General features: G+C 40.6%; 1 protein-coding gene across 1 annotated transcript; it reads right to left on the bottom strand.

Annotated features, from left to right (window-relative positions):
- Positions 1-9,537: 9,537 nt before the first annotated feature.
- Positions 9,538-23,519, bottom strand: safb (scaffold attachment factor B). Its single transcript, XM_028587163.1, has 21 exons — positions 23,207-23,519; positions 22,780-22,876; positions 21,859-21,923; positions 21,501-21,707; positions 19,969-20,028; positions 19,825-19,864; positions 18,566-19,010; positions 18,158-18,201; positions 17,960-18,066; positions 17,644-17,793; positions 16,444-16,532; positions 14,679-14,719; positions 14,485-14,564; positions 14,131-14,273; positions 12,643-12,751; positions 12,194-12,390; positions 11,750-11,927; positions 10,880-10,959; positions 10,666-10,724; positions 10,330-10,384; positions 9,538-10,194 (listed from the first exon to the last, which is right to left on the bottom strand). The coding sequence occupies exons 1-21, from the start codon at positions 23,357-23,359 to the stop codon at positions 10,077-10,079; spliced, it is 2,517 nt and encodes an 838-aa protein (XP_028442964.1). The 5' UTR covers positions 23,360-23,519; the 3' UTR covers positions 9,538-10,076.
- Between the last annotated feature and the right edge of the window lie 58 nt (positions 23,520-23,577).

Below are 23,577 nucleotides of genomic sequence, written 5' to 3'. Positions count from 1 at the left end.
CGTTCCAAGTCATCTTTATTGGTGGCTCATTTGAATAATCAAACATGATTGGCTGAGGTTAGAGGGCGGAGTTTAAACTTTGTCCACTCTGATTCACTGAAGGGAAATTATTCACAATCTTCTTCACAGAAAAGCTGACAAACTGCAGCGCACAGGACTGTATCATTAGCATTCATTTAAACGGTGTCATTATGTCAATTAGCCACTATCAAATTAGCTTGTTAGATTTTTAAGAAATTATAGGAGAGTTGCCTCAGACTTTAGGAAAGATTGTCATTGTGAAAATGTGCTTTTTCATAACTCAAAACAAGCTGTTGAAAAGAAAAAACAAGCAAGAATTTATGTGGCGAAATAGTTTGCCAATAAGACACAAGTAAAAGCCCTGAATTGAAAATGTTACTCAAGCAGAAATGTGCAAGTATTATCACTAGCAGAACAGAAAAATTTCCCCTGTCAGTGATACACCATTACATATTGATGTGAAAGCAGCATTTTGCTGTTGTAGTTTGTTTGAGGTGCTAATTTTGTTCTGTAGTGTAATATATGCCAATGCAACACATTTTATAAGCCAATCATATGTTTTCTGTTTTCTTGATTTGTAAAGTAACAAGTAGCCTATATCTGTCACAGTTATGTAACAAAAAGTCAAATATGTTCCCCTGAGTTGTGAAGTAGAAGGATAAAGTCGCACTAAATGTAAATACTCAAGTAAAGCACAAGTACCTCATATTTGTCCTTAAGTACCTAAGAATTAAGAAGTAAGTAATTAAGAATTCATGGTCCAGTTTACCTTATTTCACTGGGATCATTCACTCACTATCACTTCTCTCCAGGTGTCCTGGGTATATCAAACACAAACAATAAGACAATTAAGACACAGTAATAACAGCACAGCTAATTAATGATAAAATCTTGCAAATAATTAGTTAATTGATGCCATGGTGTGGCCAGTCAGAGGCCACTGATGCCCTGTCAGATGTGATCATCTGAAACAGATGTTCTGAACAGTGTGGTGGGTGTGTTAGAAAGCCCCCTCTTCCATTGGAGTCTGCAACTCAAAAACAATGACAAAGCACAACTGGGTAACAAATGATAGCACAATGTCTTGCCCCATGCTCTCCGATTGCACGCAAAAAGAAAACTAGAATAATTCAAAATAAAATAAATCGAGACAAGTACATTCCCGTCTTATATCATGTCATGTTAAATGAAAACAAGATGTTAAGACACTGTGGATTCTTCATGGTGGCAGTTAAACTCCCTTTGCAGCACGTGGGGGTACCAAATAAACTCAAAAACTCCAGAAAAATCAAAGACACACGTAGGTTAAGAACAGGCATGAGGGAAATACGTCTGAGCCCACGTGTCTGAGTTTTATGAGAAATTTCATGCCTAAACACCTGCGTGAGAATATTTTACACCTCTGTTTTCTCTGAAAAACTGAGGGGAACAAAAACAGGTTGACCTATAGCCTATATATTTTTCCATCAGGATAAAGTGTTCATGTTTTTAAATGTGATATACTTTATTTTCAGTGAATCAGGCCCCCCCTCCCCATTGTATTGTTTAATCTTCAGAGCTATTATTCTTCTAAAACTTGCAGAGAGAAACTCAATGAGATTTGGATTACGTTTTCACGTGCGGAGCGTGACTCAGAGTGAGGGCCACGTTGTTTGTGTTCTGTTTTGCCTTGAAAAAAATGAAAGGCCTCCCCTGCCAGGAATTTACTGTGCACACAATATAGCTTCAACCATGTAAGAAGCAAGAGAGGAGTTTTTGTCTTGTTTACCTCACCCGCATATAGTATAAAGATTGTCATTTAACCCTTGTGTTCTGTTAACACTGACTTTACTTCCTCATTGTTTGGGGTCCCATGAACAGACCCAGGTGCTGTATGTGTAAACTATAAAAATCAAAAATCAAATGCAAATATCATTTTTTTCCCTCTGACCTCATTAAAACGATGAATGGTAACCCTTCTCTTTGCCATGAATTCAGCTTCTATGTGATGGTTTCTGAAACATGAAATTCTCCTAAAATAAGGGAAACCCATGAAACCTCAAGTTGATTAAATATGTTTGTTTTTTTTAGCTGTTATAGGGCCCAGGATCTCCAGGAGCCCAAACAGAACATTAGGTTTAATGCTTAGTTTGGGTGAATACAAAAAAAATTAGGAAGAAATTGATTCACTTTTCTTCATGAATATTGTCTGCACGATTGCACCGTGTTGTCCTTAGTAATCAACTGCTGCTCTATATTTTCCTTCTCTAAATATAGCCCTCTGTTTCTTTTATCTTACATGTATATGTATGTTTAGTGTTTGTATGTATGTGAATGCCAGTGATTGTTAGGAAGGTGATGCTTAGGGCCGGACCAACAGGCCCAACCCAGTGATTAGAGAGAGGAGCAACGCCTATCCCCAAGCCTGTGATCTCAGTCTCCATCTCTGCATTCACTGCAGTTACAGTATCTTGCCCCAAGGGAGCCCCACAGTGATAAACAACAGAGGGCAGAAATGTAATATCCTGTATGAGACACATCCTGGCATGTTTTAGAATAGATCAGCCTTTTCTAAACGGCTTGAGCTCCAACTAGTTTGGCTTTGACGCTGAGAGCTGCTGAGGAAATGAAAAGATCACTGCAGAGAGAACTTGTATTTCCTGCTCAGGAGGAATTCCTTCACTTTCCCGTTGTGGTTTATTCTTTTGGAGCCTGGCAAATCTAAATGGTTGATTTGTTTCGCATTCCTCTGTTTGCACCTCTAAGAGATTATGAGCAGAGCAGCGTTGACTTTGTATATCTGCTGAAGGTTTGAGGTGGTGTTTACACTCCATCTGTTTCTTTATCTGTCTGTTTTTCTTTCTATTGCCTCCTGCATTCACATTTGTTTATTAATAGAGTAAACCACTGTAGCAGACACAGGTGCAACATTAATCCCATATAACAACAACACACAGTCAGTCACGCTCACACGAAATCCTTGAAAGGGAAAAGGAAACCTCATAAATGAGCATTTATGCAGTTGGGCAAACACACACTGGCTGACTTTCATGTTTACTGAGTGTTTTATGGTGAAATGTAATAGTTATGGGGCTTCATTTTGATCTGGGGCTACACTTCCATCTTCTCCTCTGTTCCTTAAACTGTATCATTCTCGCATTGCACCCTGTGCAAGGCCATCCTCTCATTGTTTTTCCTGACTTTGCTGACACTCATCACATCTTGTTCCCCTTTATCTTTGCACTCTCTTTGATGACCATCGCTGTCCAGACACAACAGGAGAGAAAAAAAGACCTTCTGGGATTTCTGCTGAGACCTTGAACCAGCTGGAGAGAAAAAAATGTCAAAGACAAAAAGAATCATGAATCACCAACCGTGCGTTTTATTTTACATTTGTGGCATGAAAGCTAAAGAGAACGCTCTAATTAGCCAACACCAGAGTGCATTTTAGCTTTACTGCCCATTCAGAATCCATTAGACGAGGAGAACGATTTGCTGGGCAGGAGAGACAGAAAGAAAGAAAGGCTCCTCAGTGGGAGTTCAGTCTTTTATGAGCCTCCTACTAAAGACACATAAAGGTCATAAAAGAGCCACAGAAAGACTTGAATGTGTGAGGAAGGCAGTATTTTATTCCTCTATTCAAGGGTGACATGAAGTGGTTTTGTTACACACTTGTGCTGGCAGTTTAACGAGGAACCTAATTAATGCGTAAATTGCGTGGGAGTGTTTGTACATGACATTTGGGTGTTTATATCTAACATACACAGAGAGTGTACACTGTAAACTGTGTATGTCCTTATGTGAACCTTTCAGTCCTCACTTTCCAGGAACTGAACCAGCTACAATACTTCCTGGGGAAACGATGTTTGTCAAAATGTAGAATTTAGGAGATCATATTTAACATTATTATTATATAACATTATTATTATTATTATTATTACAGATTATTAGAATGCACCATGTACAGAAAGGTCCAAGCTAACCATTACTTTCATTTTGTTGGTTATGCAAGAGTCTAATGTTTAACATTTATAGTAATATATTTAGATTTATGGAACCTACGTCCATGTACAGATTCCAAAGTCCAAGAAGGCACAGGACAGTTAAATAAGGCACGTGGGTAAAGTAGGCGCCAGGTTTTGTCAAGGAAGGACTCTGCTGTCCCATCATAAGTCTGACAATGGTATAGGAGTGCAATGCAACGCTTGGTGGGGCACTCTTTTAAGAGAATTGCCTAAGCTTACGTCTCAAAATGAGAGCCATTTTTCTTTTGCAGAGCCTTTTCGCCTCTATCAAACCCAGTGAAGTGATCTCAGTGGGGAGACTGTAGTGTATCTGACTCTGGCACCACTACAGTATATGAGGGCTGGATGTATGAATCCCTTATGGGATCAGCAGGAAGCCTTCTCCTTATATTATGTTTGACATATATAAAAATATATTTAGATATGAAACCTAAGTCCGTGTGCAGATGCCAAACCCTAAGATGGCACTGTCACATATCATGAGGACATTTTTGTTTGCAAGTTCAATAAGACACGCACATGTAAATACACCTACAGTGTATGTATGTGCATGCAAGTACAGTATGTGCAGAGGGATAAGCATGAATAGCAATTACATAACACATGCGCGTGCACGCACACACACACGCAAACACACACACACACACAATCACACACACACACACACACAGAGAGGAACATACCGTATGGGTTGGAGGCTGTACATCTGTTGCTGTGTATCAGTGTACTGTAAGTCAGGTCATACAGAGTTTCCACTTTTCCTTCACACTATTTTGCGAGTACACAAAAGCCTACATCCAATGGTCATGGATGCATGTAAGTGTACACAGTGTCCCAACAGTGATATGCACACATGAAGCAGGCATGCATTTATCAAGGTGGTGCAGGCTGAGATGCACATCTAGTAATTCTGGTTTGTCCATCACAGTTTCATGCCTGTACATTACATTACAAGGGCTTTTGTACATGTGTGTTGGTGGTTTTATCTGTATGTTATGAGTGGAATGCAGCAGACCCAAAGCCTGAATGACTTCTATGTTTCATCCATGAAGGCAGCTGGTCATGGTGGCTGGTGTAAAGGGAGACTGTGCCGCAGTGAGCACCAGTCTAGTCAGAACAGACTTTCTCAACTCACTGATGTCCCAACTCTCAAAAAAAAGAGGTTTCATAAGTACTGGATTTCAACTGCTCCAGAAGATGACTGCATCTGGCCTGTAGGTGCTGAGAGAGGGTTGCAATGTTCAATTTGTGTTGTCTTTCCTGTTTAAATAATGTGAATGATTTTGCAACCTAATCTTATCAGAAACTCTACTTCAAAATAAACATACACTAATTATTGTACATCAAATACTGGGTAGTGAGTCATGTACTGTATTTGTGATGTTACATGGGATTGGTCAATGATTAGACTGATTTATGAAATCATTATTAACTCATATGTTTTGTTAAAGAAATAACCCAAATTAAAGACTGAGAGGACCATCAAAGATTTCAGAAACAACAGAACGTTTGGTGGCAGACTTTGCCCACAGTGTTCAGCATCCCTCTTACCTTATGTCTGACTCTCCAGGTCTTGGACAGCGATGACCCATCTTGGCTCGGGTTTGGCCTTCGCTCTCTTTTCATCAGTCTGTCTACTGTCTGAGCTTGATGTCTTTGGCAGGCAGGAAGCAGAGTTTACATCATTCCTCTCGTGCCGCTGCCCAGCAGTCTGGAACAATGTCTAGCTGTTCTGCACGAATGATTGTGAGAAGCTCAGGATCATTGTTCTGGCAGCAGATCTCCACCAGATGAAGGACTTCACCCATCATTTATTGTATTTTTTTTTATATCAGGACTAGATGATATTGTGGGCATCCACAGCCTCAAAACGTTTGGGCACAGGGCAGGCCGGATGAAAATAACATAGATCCCACATCTAGATACACCATTTGTGTTGTCTTATCTGCCTCTCTTTCTGCATTTATCTGGCCCACAACACTGAAGCTCTGCAGACCTTCTTCTCCTCCGTGCAGCTCTAGCTGTTAATCTGAGCTTCAGTTCTGTCGAAAGATAATAGAGATGTTGTCTCAGCTTTGTTTTCCCTCAGCTGTCCAAGGAAGCTCCTGGTGGAGCCACCTGTGGTGGTCTCAGGTCTGGTGCCTTGCAGACTAACATATATGAGGAGCTTATACACATGAGTGCTTCATCAAATGCAAACACGCAAGCCAAACATTACGACCCTGCCTCAGCTCCCCTGCTTGCAGCGTCTCACGTTCACATGCACTGTAACTGATTCAGAGACATGAACCAATGGAAGCGATGACACTGCAGAGCATCTTACCGAAAACCTGCTGTGTGGTATGAGGTCAATTCCATCATGTTTGTCTGTAGGTGAGGCTCTGGCCCTAGTCATCACCTTACCTGCCACCATACCTCCACATATCACACAACTACATTACATTTATTACAGTTTAACCCTGTGATGATTTCTCTTATTAAATTTCTAAAACATCTCTGCTACATATTTGCAGCTGAAGGCAATAAGCGTGTGTTTCTGTGTAATTAGATATAAAGAGGAAGAAAGACACTTCAGGACAGACAGAGAAAATAAACGCATTCCAAAAGACAGGAATTTGGGTTAATGATCTTGCACAGCAGCAGGGCGACGCAGAGGATCAGTGGTTTTTGTGTGTGTGTGTGTGTGTGTGTGTGTGTGTGTGTGTGTGTGTGTGTGTGTGTGTGCGCGTGTGTGTGCATTCCTTTCACATTGACCTCATACACATATTGCTGCCTTTAAGTGTATGTGTGTGCAGGTGAAGTGTCTGTGACCTTCTCTAGCTCAGATCCTGTGTGCTCCTCTCCCCTGTAGCCGTAGTCATGTTGATTTAAGCTGTTCATTCTACATCTGGTGGATGATCTGCAGTGCTAGTCACTGGCAAATGTCTTGATTTTATCTCCAACATCCTTTCACCCACAATTCATGTCCTCATTCTTTTTCTTTTTTTCAATGGTAGCACTGCTGTCATCAATGTCCACTAGGATGCAAGAGTTCATATCTAGTGTAGCCTATGCATGCAGTGACTGCAACCCTCAGTCCTCATGGTTGCTTGTAATGTAGTTTTTGGTATTTCAATTGATTCTACAGTTACTGTCAATTAATAACATCTACTTAATGCCCAAAGTTTAAATAGAAATGACCAGTTCTGGCTTCAATTTATGGTTATATAATACCCTCTAGTGGGCAAAAAGAAAATGACAGAGGAGAATAGGGCGGATTTTAGACTCAAGAGTTTCATGAACCAATATTAAGATTGTAATTACCTTGTGTTGTGTCTGAGTTTCCACATTAAACAGCAAAATGGGGTTGACAGGTGTTCGGCCGAGGTGTCAGTGATGTTGTCAATGTTGCAAACTGACAGATGCACACATCTGAACCATGCTGCACAAAATATGCAAGGAGTATGCAGCAACAGCATTCAGCTACGGACACATTTTCACAGTTTAATCAAATTTACCGTTAATATGAGGCTTAAATTAACACCCAAGTTTACAACCTGCTGTTGAGTCCTTCCCCAGTAATACATACACACTAGGAGTCATCATTAGCGCTTTATGACGCATGAGCTGCAGTGTACTGAAGGAGTTAAGTATCTGGGTGGGAGTGAGGAACTTCATTCATAGAAAAAGGAACTTGGATCCAGCAATAGATAAGAACCAAGGAAGTTAGAGTGAAGAAGGTTATATCTGGAAATCCAATCTAAGCCAACACTGACAGTTGGTCTACTCATGACTTATGAGTGTGATGTACAGAGGTCAAAATGACATCCTACAGTCAAGATCATTTCCTGTTGCAAATAAACACCTGGTATGTAATCCTAGACATGGTGCTCTTCTGCAAAGTTATATGCAACACTGACACTTACTGAGGTGACTGTCAAGAGATGACATTGTTGGATTCCAACCAGTTCCCCCAGCAGGCCACCCACTGGGTTTTTCTGTTGCAGCCACTGGCTTTTCACCTAATTTCTTCAGTCTAGGCTGGAGGTCTACAAGTCATGTGAAATACATCCATCATCAGTGGACTTCCAAGTTGAGTAACTCCCCCTCTGCCATTTGGAAAGGTTTCAGGGCACCAGAACAGCAGTCTGAGTGCAAATGCCTGTATGTGGTACTGGAAAAGGTAACAGAATCATAGCAGTTAGGTGGTTTCATTATTATTCTGTTTTAGTCAGAGGGAAACACCCTGTTATGTGGATCAGTCAGCAACAATACTCCTCATCTTGGACCCTATTAATCAGGTTTGAAACACACTATACACAGTAACTCATCCCAGGCCATGGCTACTTCTTTCATTGGAGGTTTAGGTGTACACTAGGATCTTGAACCTGCGGAATGGGTAAAGTATTGTGGCAATTGCATTTCAATGCAACTGGTTTCGACTGGCTTTTTTTTTTTTTTTTTTGAGTAACTGAATTCTGCTTTTGCTGCTGTTTTACAAGTGACATTGTCATATTGCTGCATGCTCCTTCAAGTTATCTAGTGTTGCACTAAGTTAAAATGAAGGTTGTCAATCAGGGTTTATTTGATGCAGGATCATTTTATTATTCCCAGCATTCCCAAAATCTCAATAAAGCCATGTTTTGTAATCAATCTGTCCTCAAACAGCCAAAATGGTGGACTTAGCAAACTATACTATTTTCCATAGTATAAACAGTTTGAGTTGATCTGCTTGTACCAACTTAAATGTTCAGATAAAATTATTGAGGTCTCAGTTAACCACCAATTTGGGCTAAATTCTAAATATCATACTTTTAGTACGTACTGCAGCTGCCCTTATACATTTGTACATTGTGGGCCAGAAATAGCCAGAAAAGCAAGCTGGCTTGCATACTGCAAAAAATCTGACCGGAGTAGGACATCCTGGCATTTTTGGCATACTGCATTTGACATACTATGCATCAGAACACTAAATCTTTTAATGGCATACTAAATAGCATGGTAGTATAAGTATTGGAACACAGGCGAACCAAGTCAAAAGGGCTCAGTGCATGAGCCAAGAATAGAAAATGTCCAACTTATACATTGCATTTTTATAAGAAGAAAACTGTAAAGCTCTAAAGGAAGGGTTGGAAATTGGAATCCGCTCATATTGTTTAAAGTTAAGTTCAATGTGAGCCCCTGAAATTGACTTTTGAAAAATTGTTATGGCAATTTAAAACAAGAGTAAGGGAGCATATGTTTCTCTAGCAAAAAGATGACTATTGACCCTGTGTTTTTTTACAACTGAGCTCCACTAGACATTAGCAGCTGACATTCTCTGCTACTGAGCAGAAGATGGCATTCAAATTAATCAAACAATCAACAGGACAAAATTAAATACAACACTTTTATGAACAAAAAAAAAAAAAAAAAAAAAAAAAAAAAAAAAAAAAAACATTTGAGTTACAGATAATGTAGGCTGAAACATCATACATTAACTTTGAGATTTAGATTTTATAACAGATCTTAATCAATAGATTGTGAACACATACACACTCCTGGGGCATTTATTACCATTATCCAACAATCACACAAATCAAAACCTATAAACAAAAAAAAGCACCGGTTGAAATATTTAAAAAAAGAAAAAAAGTCTAACAAGCATGGATATCAGAATATGACATTTACTTTAAAAACTGTTTCAGACACAAACTGGGATACAGAGACTGATGATGTAATGTCCATCAACCCAGATGTCTTTAACATCTGAATTCACAACAGAGCTCTGACGTGACTCTCCACCACAGGCCAAACTGCATTTAAAACACATTCTTGGCAAGCAGTGTTATACAAACAAGGTAGGTTGGTCTTAATGATAAATGCAAGGCAGGAGATACTACATCACACACACAAAAAAAAAAAAAAAAAAAAAAAAGAGAGAAGCGACCAGAAAAATAAACGTCTCCATCGAAATTGTGTCAAAAGAAGAATACCTAATTTTTAATTTTTTTTTATTTACAAAACAAGATGGTAACATCCTTCCTGATATGACACAGTCCCACTATTGTCTTCAGACAAAACAGACAGACATCAGTAGCGTCGGCCAAAAGCTCCACCCTGCAACCCGCTGCCCTGCATCAGCTGGTTCTGTCTGTTAAGAGCTCCGGACAGGGACTGAGACGTTCCTGCATTCATGTAGCTTCCACGGCTGGTGACAAAAAATAAATAAAAATAAATGACAGACACACAATAATCGATATTGTTCTAACAAATAGAGCTGAAGTTTAAAAAAAGGGAGAATTTCAAAAATGTGGCATAAATCCAGCTAAAATTCACTAGTCACCTTGCCATTCCTCCACGAGCCATGTGGCTCTGGCCTGGGATGGCACCGTCTCTACCTGGAACAAAAAAAAAAAAAAAAAAAAAAATAAGAAGCCAAACATTAGACACGTGGACCAGAGTAGTTATACATCTATATTGCTATTATGTAGGATGCTAACTATATTTTCTGGACATGTTGCACCATATTCCTGCTACTAGAATTGTGCAACTCTGCTACTCCAACCCTCAGAAGGTAAAACCACTTTACTTAAAAATACATAACGCTACCACGAAAACAGTCGATGTAACTAGTAGCAGCAATTACAAACAAACATAGCACAAGTAACGGCATACGTACTTTGCCATGTTCTGTCTCCATCCATCTTCCGGCTAGAGTCCCAGTCTCGGCCTCCTTCCCTAAAAGACAAACAACATTGTTAACTTATATATATATATATATATATACACATATATATACACACACACACACACATACATACATACATACATACACATACACACACGACACTATTTAGGAACTGAAGCCAGTTCCAGCTCAGTTAGGTGCTCACCTGGGGTTGATGCGTTTGTCATAGCCTCCACTCCAGTCTCGGCCCTCTCTGCCATGTCTGTCTGATCGGTCTGAGAAGTGCTGAAAGAAAAAACACAAGACAGTTATAATTCACTTGTTCTGTGCTCCTGGACAGTTTATAGGTTGTTACTGTGGCAACCCAGTGAGTATTTATCCTTTCCATGTGCACTGGTATTCAAGTCAGTCACACACCACTACCATGACAATTTACAGAGGCTTGCATGAGTTTACACACCCATGCTAAAGTTGACTAAAAAGATGAATAAAAATCCATCTTTTTACCTAGAGATTGGCATGATTTTATTTCAGTTGGCCTAATAGCTGGTTTGATTGCATTGAGAGATGATCTTATGGAAATTACCCCATGCCAATCTCTAGGTATGATGAATGGTATGTGATGATGGGGGCTATTTTAATTCCAAAGGCCGAGGGAACTTTATCAGGATGCATAGTGTCCTGGATCCATGAAATAACTGGCCTTTGAAAATAAAAATCTGCCTGCCTCCATGGGAATTTAACATAGGGGTGAGTATATTCATGCCCCATGTATTTTAAGGAAGAACATTTATTTATTTACGATACATTATTCATTCACAAAGAAAATTGGTGTCCTTAAAAAGGCTGAATTTTTCCAATTTAAAAAAAAAAAAAGGTATTAAAGATCAATTTCCAAAAGATGTCTTTTTTTAATTCCTCTTTTTAGGCAACTTAAGCATGGGTGTGTAAACTTATGCAAGCCACTGTAGTTATCTGCCCGGTCCTTCCCATCGTAAGGATGTATGCTTTAACTGTAACAAGTGCACAAGTTGCATCTAAACTTCTGTGAGAGTTAAGGGTCAACACCTCTTACCTGACCATCTCTGTCTGCAGCAACGTTACGAGTGTTGTCCCGCCTGTCCATCATCACGTCGTCTTGGTAACGGCCCCGGTCTCTGTGGTCAAAGTCCTGATAACGTTCCTGACGACCAAAGTCTGAACGGCTATAACGATCATCAAGGGCCATGCGCTTTTCAGGCCAGTCATCTTTCCTAAAAAGGAGGAACAGGAAACCACATCCAGAATGAAGTACATCCACAGAGCTGCTCTGTGTCCTAATGATGTATACAGTACATACCAAAGTACTGAAGCTCTCGCCCTTGTTATTAATAATATCTTTTATGATTCTATTTGGCAGCCTTTTACTTACAAAAGACTCAAGATCTTAAGCACTTTAATAAAATAAGCTAACTTAAATGAACCTCTGCCAAGCAATAAATGTATTTATCAATCACCCTCTATGTCCGTTATTATTTACCTGCCATCCATGTCATAAGGCCTCTTAACAGAGCGTCGGTCCTGTTCGTAACGCAGCTGCTCCTGCTGCCGTCGCAGCTCATCACGCTCCCTGAGGATCCTTTCCTGCTCGCGCCGCCTCTCGTACTCTATACGAAGCCTTTCCCGCTCCAAGAACTGGCGCTCCATACGGTCCGCGTCGAGGCGCTGCTTCTCAGCCTGGGAGTCAAAACATTCATGGGTTCAGTGAGATTATCAACACTAAACCAGTGAGAACATGGATATATTAATAGTGTGGAAAAATCTATAATGGAGAAATACATGGCAGCGTACAATTTTCTTTGGTTTTTATTACTGTATTCAACGAGTTAAGATTTGCACCAGAGAAAAATATAATGCTGGAAATGTGGGCAGAAACACTGACAGCACAGCAGAGAGAGAAAGAAATCCCCTGTTGGAATAAGTAAATACCTCCAGCCAGTTTCTCTTCCGGATCAAGTGTTTCCTCTCCTCTTTTTCTCGGAACAGACGGATTCGCTCACGCTCACCACGTTCGGGACGGTTGTCACGGTCCCGGCTACTAAAAGAAAAATGGGAAAGATAAATCTCTAAGCAGCCACACGTACTGTTTTGGAAGTATTGTATATGTTGTAAATATAGGTTAATAGTGTCCAGTGTAAAAGCATATTGTACAAACTGCTACAAAAGAGAATTTCTTCAGCCTTCAACAAGAAACTAAAGAGAATCTTTTCATTTTACAAAAACAGCAGGGATGTTGTAAAAAGATATTTCCCATGGACCTTCACAAGTTGAAGTAAAACAAATTACAGCTCTGTAGCCCTAACAAAATAAAAATAAAAAAACAGGGATTTGGACAATTATAATTTACAGTATGAATGTGCAAAACATAAAATTAACAGGTAGCAATTATATAGCTGGGACAATTCCTTTAATTACTGGAGGAACAGGTGCTTCGGGGCCTCTGCTTTTTCCAGCTATTGTGCAGTGGTGCCTTTTGCTGTTATCATGAGCCTCTAGAAGGTTGTACCTGAACGACGTCGTTAATGTAGTCTATAAGGAGGATGTGCTGAAATAAGATCATCAACATGGGTATTAAATAAAGCCTTTATCTATCCAGAAATACAATAAAAAATTTTAACCACTTTATGACTAATTCAATTAAATGACAGCAGATATATGCCGGCAACAATAAAATAAAATGAGCGACAGTAATAAAAAAAGGGTTGAATATTCGCACCAGCTCATCTACCATGGGTTAGGGCTAGCCGTGACGTGTAGTTAAATTTTTTGAGAGGTGCACGTCAGGCTACGGCGTAGGGTCCGTGTCTCCACATACCTACGTATGTAGCAACGGCGTAGATTTTACACAGAAGTATAAATCAAGCTTTAGCTACAGAGTAAGCTATTTTATTGGGTATCCTATTAGCAATATACTCGAGTGAATTTAATTTCCTCAAGTATACAGTAGAACAGTGTGGCCGGGTTGGTTCAGTGGGTAGACCAGGTGCACCTATACTGAGAGGTTTATGCCTCGACGCAGAGGTCCAGGGTTTGAATCCGACTTGTGACGATTTCCTGCATGTCTTGCCCCTCTCTCTCCCCCCTTTCTCACCTAGCTGTCCTATCGAATAAAGGCGGAAAAGCCCAAAAAGTTATCTTTAAAAAAAAAAAAAAAAAAAAAAAAACAGTAGAACAGAAAGAGGGTCTCTGCCGTTGCTAGCCTTTTTGTGCTCTGTTAGCTCGCTGAGCAGTGGCTCTCAATCACAGAACAACATTTATTTTTAACTTGTCCAATCGGATAACTGCATGAGGCTAGCCTGTACAGAGAGTTTACTTGTCCTGGGCAAGCGTTAATAACGAGCACTGCTTAATTATGTTTTATTAAGCCCTTTGGTGGGGTCAGATTTTGGTTTCTAGACCCCCTCGCATGATCCTTACTTGCATCTGCGTCTTTCCACCTCTCGGATCTCCCTCTCTCGCTGTCTCTGTCTCTCCCTCTCCCTCTGCTCCTTGATCTGGTCAAATGACAGGATGTCTTTTGTCTCCTTACTGGCTGACTTGCGGTCCCGACTCTTTGTGCTCTGCAGAAAAGGAAAGAAAACGTTAAAAGAAAAAATGTCAAAAAGAGTATCTACAGGGCAAAATAAAATCCGGCCAGCAGATTTGAATGAAAGTCTTGTTCATTTGGGTATGATATATATCCAACCTCCATATTAATAGCAACCTTGTATGCTGGCATCTAACAGACCACTCTTGATTTTAGTGCCATCTTGTGAGGAAGTGTTTACTTACTCGTTCCTTGCTTTTGGTTTTGACACTGATGACAGGCTCTCCTTTGGACTTGTCCATAACTACAGTCCTCTCATTTCGCCCTGTCAAACAAACAATTGATATTGTCAACAATATAAAGTAAATGTTTCAGAGGTGCCCATTTTGTCAGCATTCACGTAATGTGTACAAGCTCAAAATAATCCCACATTTCTCACCTTTGCCATCTTTTCCTTCTCCCTCAGCCTTCTCATCAGACCTACAGAAAATATAAAAAGTGTGAGCTCTATCAGTGCTGTATCAATAAAACATTTTAAACAGTTTAAAAGAATGGGTTGCTTTTCTCCCATTTAGTTGATAGCTTGATAGACTCAAGGTCTCAAACTGCAGTCAGGGTTCATCAAACTACAGTCATGGGTTCATTTTTGCATTTTAACCAAAAATACAATTTTAATCATATGTACATTCTAACAGTGAAAGACAGAATTTCCAAAATCACTATGTTATTAAAATTGATAACCATCTGATGAGGTTTTGAACAAACAGCAAGTATTCTGGCTCCTACAAGCCAGTTAATTCTTTTAACACAGTCCCAATCCGAACCAATTATCTACATCAAATATACCTGCCTATTATGCTGTGTTAAAACAAATTCCACCATGGGCAAGACCAAAGAGCCAAAACTTTGCACAAGGCTGGGATGGGCTACAAGAGAATCGGAAAGCAACTTGGAGGTAAACTTTATATGTTTCCCTGATCATGCGAACGGTGAGGAATCATCCCAAAACCACAAGGGGGAACTGATGAATCAACTGAAGGCAGCTGGGACCACAGTTACAAAAGAAACGGTTGGTAACACACTTTGGATTGAAATCAAATGTACAGGCCCGCATGATTTGCATTCACCACCTGGACGACTTTTTCAAAATAGAACTTTTTGGCCTCAACTTTCAAAGAACACCGAGTACAACCCAAAGAACACCATCCCCACCGTCAAGCATGGTGGTGGCAACATCATGCTTTGGGGATGTTTTTCAGCCAAGGGGACGGGACAACTCCATCGTATTGAGGGAGGATGGACGGGGCCATTTCGTGGAATTCTGGACTGACATCTCCTTCCCTCAGTGAGAGAGCTGAAGATGGGTCGAGGATGGGTGTTTCAGCACGACAACGACCAAAAGCAACAAAAGAGTGGCTGAAGAAGAAGCATTTCTGGGGTGGCCTAGCCAGTCTCCAGACCTGAATCTGATTGAAAATCTTTGGAGGGAGCTTAAAATTGAGTTGCCAGGCCAACCTCGAACCTGAATGATTTGGAGGCTGTCTGCAGGGGAGGAGGGCCAACATCCCTGCCGAAATGTGCACAAACTTTGTCACCAACTATAAAAACCGTTTGACATCTGTGCTGGGGAATTTCTACAAAATATTAACATGGTGTTTGTCCAGGGGGTCAAATACTTGTTTTTCCTCATCAGATGGTTATCAATTTTAATAAATTCATATGATGTGATTTTCTGGATTTTTCTTTGGGATTCTGTCTTTCACTGTTAGAATGTACATATGATTAAAATTGTAGATTTTTGCATTCTTTGTAAGTGGGCAAACCTGCAAAATCAGCAAGGGGTCAAATACTTATTTCCCCCACTGTATGTATTCCTGAGGTTAAGACAACGTGAAAATACATTTATTAAATCACATATTATTATGCTGTGTTAAAACAAATTCCATGACTTTTCCAAAACCTTCTAGGTCTTTATGTTTCCAAAACCTTTCCAGGCCTGGAATTTGCATTTTTCAAATTCCATATCTTTTCCAGGTTTTTTCAAAACGTATGAACCCTGTGCAGTGGTTGTAGGTTACCTCTGGGGCATGCCATGCTAAAAATGTATGCACCCATGATATTTGAAAGCACACCGGACCAAAATACGGGGGAATATTTAGTAAGAGGCTTTACGTAAACATGCGGAAGCTTGTAAGCGGTCTTACTTGGAATCAGTAGATTGCCTCCTGTCACTGCCAGACTTCTTGGGGTCATTCTTGTCTGCTGGCTTCTTCCCAGCGGGCTCATTTTTAGCCTACAATGTTTACAACGGGAATGTGTTCATTACTTAATTTCACACTGATCATATAACCATACAATAAACATGAACAAAAACACCTCTTTTGTAGGTATCTAAATACTTTCTCTTTAACCATACCTGCAAACTCAAAAGGGCTGAAAAAGGAGACACTTTTTCAGCACCTCCCCTCCCCCCCGGAAAAGAAAACATTGTCCTGGTGCTAAAACAATACTTTTAAAACGGTGTCTGAACCAAAAGATTTAAATATATATAATAATATAATAAGTGTTAACTAGAGTCCCGTGCAGCAATGTTTCAGTTGCCTCTAACGTCCATTTTTGGAGCATCAGAGAGAAGCGAAGGCATTTCAGTGGCACCTAAATAAGGCACCGAAATCCGCGTTGCAATTTGGTCCGGTAGATAATGGTCCTTAAGGCAACAGGGCCGTAATAGCACTGGGTCTCAGACGCCCCCCTAAATAAAAACTCTTCGGATCCAAACGATTCACGTGGATGACATTTTCCCATTCAAAACGGAGATTTTCGCTGAAAAGCGACTAGTTTGCAGGTATGTTTAACTGAAGTTATTTTTGTCCTAAAAGATATTCCAAAATTTAACAAAATGATACATTATCAAATACTTAGTGTTACAGTTTCCATTTTCATATTCTTAGTACAGGCTTCACAATAGACTTGAAGGATGACATTTACGAATACCAATTGGAGAGCCACAGCCCTAAAGATTACAACTGTAATAGAAATAAAGCTTTGTTCTCTTCACCTGCTCTTATCTTAATGATCTACATGGGATGTACTGCTTAAAGCAACATATACACTTTTATAGATATTATAAATAGACCCATCTGGCATGACTTTTTCTGTATGGGTTTCTAATTCATGTCAAGTGTAATTAGAATCGTCTCAATCAGGGTAGCACAACTTTTAAATTCTCCCATTACACCTGACAGAACTCAAACTTGAATTAAATAACAGAAAATGGAGACCTGCGTACAAATGCTACAACAGATTCACACAGACCCATAAGGTGAAGCTGGGTTGGACCCCAATTATTGGACATCCAATGAACGCACTGCAATGAAGCAAAAATCTCTTCCTCCAAAACTCACCCGCTCCACAGAGATCATCCTGCCATGCAGCTCAGTCCTGTGAAGGTCGCTGATACACTTGGTGGCCTCCTCTGTGGAAGACATAGTGACAAAACCATAGCAGCGAGCCCCGGGGCTCTTGGCGTTGGTCACCACCTTGGCTCCAACAACCTGCAGGAAATGGTCAGATAGACGAGGCGAAGTAAGGACAAAGAGGTAGAGATGACCAGGGAATGGGAGACCCAATTGTAAAATCCTCAATTTTATATAAAATATAAATAAATCTGTAAATTCAAGGCCGGTTGACAATGATGAGGGATAGTTTGCATAGACTAACCTTGCCATATTTGCTGAAGAGAGTCTTCAGATCAGTCGCTCTAGTAGTGGAAGACAGACCACTGACCCACAGATTCCTGCTACTGCTTGCTGCAGCACTTCCAGCGGCTACACACAAAAACGGAATAAATTAGAGAGCGTGTATCCACTGAATTTGAAAAACCAGAACAGGAAAAAACTAAACACTTGATTCACTCACCCTTTTCATCTTTTGACTCAGTCTTGTCATCTTTCTCCTCAGGGCTAGAGACAAAGAAAAAAAAAAGCAATAAACATACAGCAGTGAGGATACCTGGTATCTCTCATTATACAGATGTATACACTCATGTGTTTTGTGGAATAATAACTGACAGGGTTCAGCCCATCATGTACCATTATGCAGTAATTTTAACAGTGAATAAATGGAACTATACCCTTTGGCAATCCCAAGACATTACGTGTTAATGGTTAATAAAGTGGAATAAGAGTGTAAAAGAATGACAAATGAAAACCGACAAATGCACAGAACGTTTTTACCTCCAAAAGAGCATCCAAATTTTGCTAGCACAAAGGAGCCAATGCAACAGAGATAGCCATTTTGGTTTTTAGTAGACAGAAAGCAACAAACCTCTTTTTCTGATCATCGCCCTCTACAGAAGAGGACTCTTTCACTGTGGAGGCTGAATCCGCAGCAGCTTTCTCTTCTGTCTTCTCATCCTCCTCCGCCTCACCCTTCTTAGACCCCATTTCTGAATCAACAGTTTCACCCACAGCGCCCTGTTCGCTTACACTAACAGCCTGCGAGCTTTCGTTTTCAGCATCAAATGTCTCTTCTGGGGCATTCTGTGCATCCCCAACCTCTTTGGCGTCAGTCTCCACAACATCCTGGTCGCCCTGCACAACATCCCGATCGCTCTCCACATCTCCAGAGGCGGCCTTGTCGGACTTGGCACCGGTGTCGGACACATTATCTTCCCCTCCGGCGGTGGCAGCTTGCTCTTCTTCAGGGCTCGTCTCGTGGCGATCTTCGTTAAGTGGCTCAGATAAACAAGACCCGGCTACTTTGTCATTTTCTACGGATTTAACAGGAATAGAATGGCACAGAGTTTAATCACTTCTGAAACACAGCAATGGTTAACGAGGAACTGGCAAGGCCTGGATTAGGAACGTCATGACCACTGGCCTGTGTTCTTAGAACTATGTGTTAAAACGATGAAGTAGACCCTAACGAGAGACTGGAAGGGAACCCAAAGGCTGGGGGACAACCAAGCAACTAGTGCGGCTAACACTTTGGCTTATTTTTCAAGTCGAACCACTTCACTGTGTTCACCTGATCCAAAGCAGACAAAGAGTTCAGTGCTGAAGAGAGCCACAAGATCAGCAGTGCAGCAGCAGATTCTTGCTGTAGTCCACCTTCTTTCAGCCTTTGACTTTGCCAGTGTCCATTCGTGATGACCAGAAGAAGTCTAGCTCAAGTCCAGCAATTTCATATCCAGCTGATTTCTGAGTCAGAGTCCTTAAAAAGTTGTAATAGTTGACGAGTCTTGATGGATCTTCTTTGTCTTGTTCTTCATGTGGCAACCTAGAAACACTGCAATCACCTGCAACAGCTCACACCTCCCTGACCATGACATGCAATTGCTGTCAATGTGCATCAAATTGTTAACCACTTATTATTTTACTGCCAGAACATAATTGGAAACGTAATAGTTTCGCTGGCAAATATTGATTAAGTAGTGGTTAACCAAATTTCAACACAAAGCCAGCAATTCCCTTTGGGCTTCCAGTCTCTCTTCCTGATTGAAACTAAACAAAAGTGTTTGCATTCCAAGCTCAACACCGTAAAAAGATGCCTCCACCTTTTGAATCAACCTTTTTCTACAGTACCTGTTTCTTCTTTTACGTCATCTGCATCTGGATCCTGAGCCTAAAAGAAAAGAATGATGTATTAATGAATATGACAGTTTGTGAAATTTTGTTTTTCCCACAGCTTCACTAGCTTTGCATGAAAAATATTTGTGAGGAACATACCATACTGATTGATGAGCATGTCATGGGTTCATCCTTATCCAACATCCTGGACTCATCCATCTGTTAAAATAGATACAAAATCAGTTACATTAAAAAGGTCCAATATGTAATATTTACAGTAATAAATCCAAAAATGACCCCAATGCGTCAGATTTTAAGGAAATATTTAATTTATATTAAATAAAAATATATGACAAAGATGAAAACTAAGGACATTTACTCTATAATTGTTTTATTTCAGTTAGTTTTGCAAACAGACATTACAGTTTTAGTTTAGTTATCGTTTTTTGTAATGCCTCGTTTTTATTTTTATTTCAGTTAACGACAATGTTTTTTCCCCCACCTAGTTTTCGTTAACGATTATAACCTTGGTTGAAATACTATCTTTTCTGACAACAATGTTAAAGCCAGTATTTTCTCCTTTTGAAATTTCTGTTCCATGACGGAACTTCGGTTTGTGTGTTTGGCCTGTGTGTTGGTATCAACTGCCCAGTTTGACAGCCAGGCCGGGTTGCCAGATATACTGTACCTGTAAAAACGTAAACCCAGCGCGCTACAGCTGTAACGTTAGTACAGCCATGAAAGCAGCAAACAAACGAACAGGATCAACGGAGATAGATTCTACCCGACCTTAAAAAAAAAAAAAAAAAAAACTGGCTTGTTTCTAACAGTAGCGTGACCAGAGAAGTAACAAACCACGGGTAAATATTGGAGATGTATTTAAAAGATGGAGACAGCTTAGAGCCCAAAAGGAAACAGAGTTGGATAATTTCCTCCTCCTGAACAGCATTAGCTTCAGGCTAATTTATGACATCTACAAGGTAAGGGCATTTTATGTTGGTTTACTCGCAAAAACAATTGAGACAGCCAGTAAAGTGATCCCGACTGGTCCTGGCTAACACCGCCATGCTAACCCTGCTAACTGCTAACGTTTCGGAGGACCAGGCAACTGGGCCACAGCAGTTTACAACATGTAGCCTGTTCAGCGGCTGTAGCCAACAAATGGTGAGTAATTTTAAGCCAAGAAAGGGGGGCTGTAAATTGGGAAGAGAGGACTGAGTTTGTGGCGCGTTAAGTGATTGTTGCCGTAATTCCTAGCCAATAAAGTGTGTTCAGTTGGGTGGAGAGGCCCGCAAGGTAACAGTGTTATTTTTAGCGATTCTCACCGTAATTCTAAGCAGAGGAAGTGTGTCTGTCAGTTGAGTACAGAGCTCCGCGTGAGCATTGGCTTTTATGACTGTCAATATAGCCAGCATCTAACGTTAGCTACTCCGCTGTGCTGTAAAGTAATGTCTGAGACAAGCCTCTAGTGACATTGTTGTGGACGCTGCGGTCCCAGCTGGCAACCAACATGAACTTCCGAGTCTGGGGAGGAGGGGCCGAGGGAGACGACTCTCCAGTATTTTGAATTTGTACTGCAGTAACTATTTTAAACACTAGCTGTCAGTATTACATATTGCACTTTTAATACCTGCCAGTTGAACAGACAAAAGATTAAAATGAGTAGACAAGTTTATAGTCTAGTTTCTCACCTCTGGACCTCTTGCTTCATAATCTGACTCAAGAGTCCGGTTGTCATGCTCTTCATTTGACATTGCGTCTTCATCAAAGTGACAATCTGCGGTTTCATCCTTATCATCCTCGGCTGGTATCCCATTGTCATTCTCGGTCTCATCCAGAACGTTCATGTCGAGGATGTCCATTTCCTGCATGTTCTCATTATCATCCTGAAGCTCCTCCTGAAAAAGAAAAGGAATTTGCTGAAGAAGCAAGCTAAAAGTAAACTGCAATATCCAGAACTCTGCAGTTATTAAGGAGGGCGCCCAATTCTGCAAATGCATCATGCCACAGTATTGCTTAAACGTGGGAAAATAGGTTTAGCAAACTCACATGGCCATCCTGGGAGTCCTCCTCGATAGTGCTGTCTTCTGGTTCATCAATCTCTTGCCTTGCATCTACAGAAAATGTTTTATTTTAGACCAATGCTGCATTTGGGTGTCTTCTGGGTATCAAAGGAAACCGTTGTGTGTCAGATTTTACAGGAGGTGGGACAATCTTAATGCAATCCAACACAAGTGACAGGTTCTACATTTATGCATCTTGCGCTCCTTGCCCCATAATAATTACATAACCAACTTTGTCTTCCCAAATGACTAGTGCCTCTATAAAACATAGTCTCAAACCAAATTGGACATTGTAAGACTCATAAATAAGGTAGCATTTGTTGCAGACAATGATATTCCTTCCATAGTACTATTACTCCTCGATCTGACCTGCCCTAGGAAATGTACACTGTACACCTAGCAAAAACTAAGACAGTCTAATACACCAGCTCTGATATATATCCTACCATCTGTAGTTTGTGCTTGCTTGGTGCTGTTTAATTGTATAGTATTACTGACAGATGTTATCCACCCTAACTTATCTCCACAATCACCAGAACAACGAATCCACTTTAAAATATTAAATCCTTTTTGAAGATCTACCTAACAAAATGATGTACTGCCCACTGGCAAATACTCAGTACCTGGCAAATTTAATGGTAAGTGACATGAATGTAACTTAACTGTACAAAATAATAAGCCCTCCTCAGGTGAAAGTCTCTCAAACAATATTTTCTGTTATTTCTTAACGCAAGACTGTGAACGTGCACAGGCAGGAGACACCATGAGGCCAACTGTCATATGCTATTTGGCAAGTAGACCAGTTTCGTTTCGTCAAAAACAGACAGGCAGACCGTGTTTCAGATTGTACAGACATGCACAGTATTATATCAAGTGGTGTCCGCATCGATTATTATGCAACCTTTACCTTTGGAAGGCCGTTTAGGTGTAACGTTAGGCTTCTTTGGGGTTGACTCCGGAGTGACAATAATCTCATCAGGATTTCCACCCTCTTCCTCGATTGCCTATTTGTGGGGATACGAACACATTAATAGATTGCCCATATCAGAGGGATTTTAAAGTAAAAATCAACGTCAATTGTATAAAAAACTACGGGAATGACAGCGGTTAGCCGTTCGGCGCAAACGTTAACGTTAGCTAACTAGCATAGCTAACTAGCATAGCTAGCTAGCATACAGCCGATGGGCCTCGTAAGCTAACGTTAACGTAGCTTTACGTTTAGAGTTGCATTGGTTCGACAGGCTACACTCGCGAAGCCGCAAAATACAGGCTTCTGTAGCACTCGTATTAATCAAATGCATTGCGTAATGTTTAATAAGTGAACTGTAATATACCTCTTTCAGACGAACGGACAGCACGCTCTTGACGCCCGTGGTGTCCAGGTTTCGTTTCTTCAGTTCGGCCTTCAGATCGATAACTCTCAGCTCCGACAGCTTGCGGACCTCTGCGCCTTCCGGAACCTTCACGTCGGCGGATGGGTCAGCCATCGTTTTTTCCGTGAAAGTTTCTCTTCAGCTTGGAATAAACCTTTAATGCACTTTATTTGACTGATGCTGCACTACGAGCGGAAGCAGCTGCCTTGCAAAATGGAGGCCGTGATGGCGAGCCAATCGACGTTACGGCGCAGGCGCAGGCGCCGTACAGTTAGAGTGCAGAGACCATGGACTGTATACAGTCTATGGCAGAGACACAGGAGAAATCCTGT

The sequence above is a fragment of the Perca flavescens genome, chromosome 9 (genome assembly GCF_004354835.1).
Source record: "Perca flavescens isolate YP-PL-M2 chromosome 9, PFLA_1.0, whole genome shotgun sequence".
Classification (NCBI taxonomy): Eukaryota; Metazoa; Chordata; class Actinopteri; order Perciformes; family Percidae; genus Perca; species Perca flavescens.
Note: the sequence above shows the minus strand (reverse complement) of the source record. Positions and strands in the feature narration are given on the sequence as shown.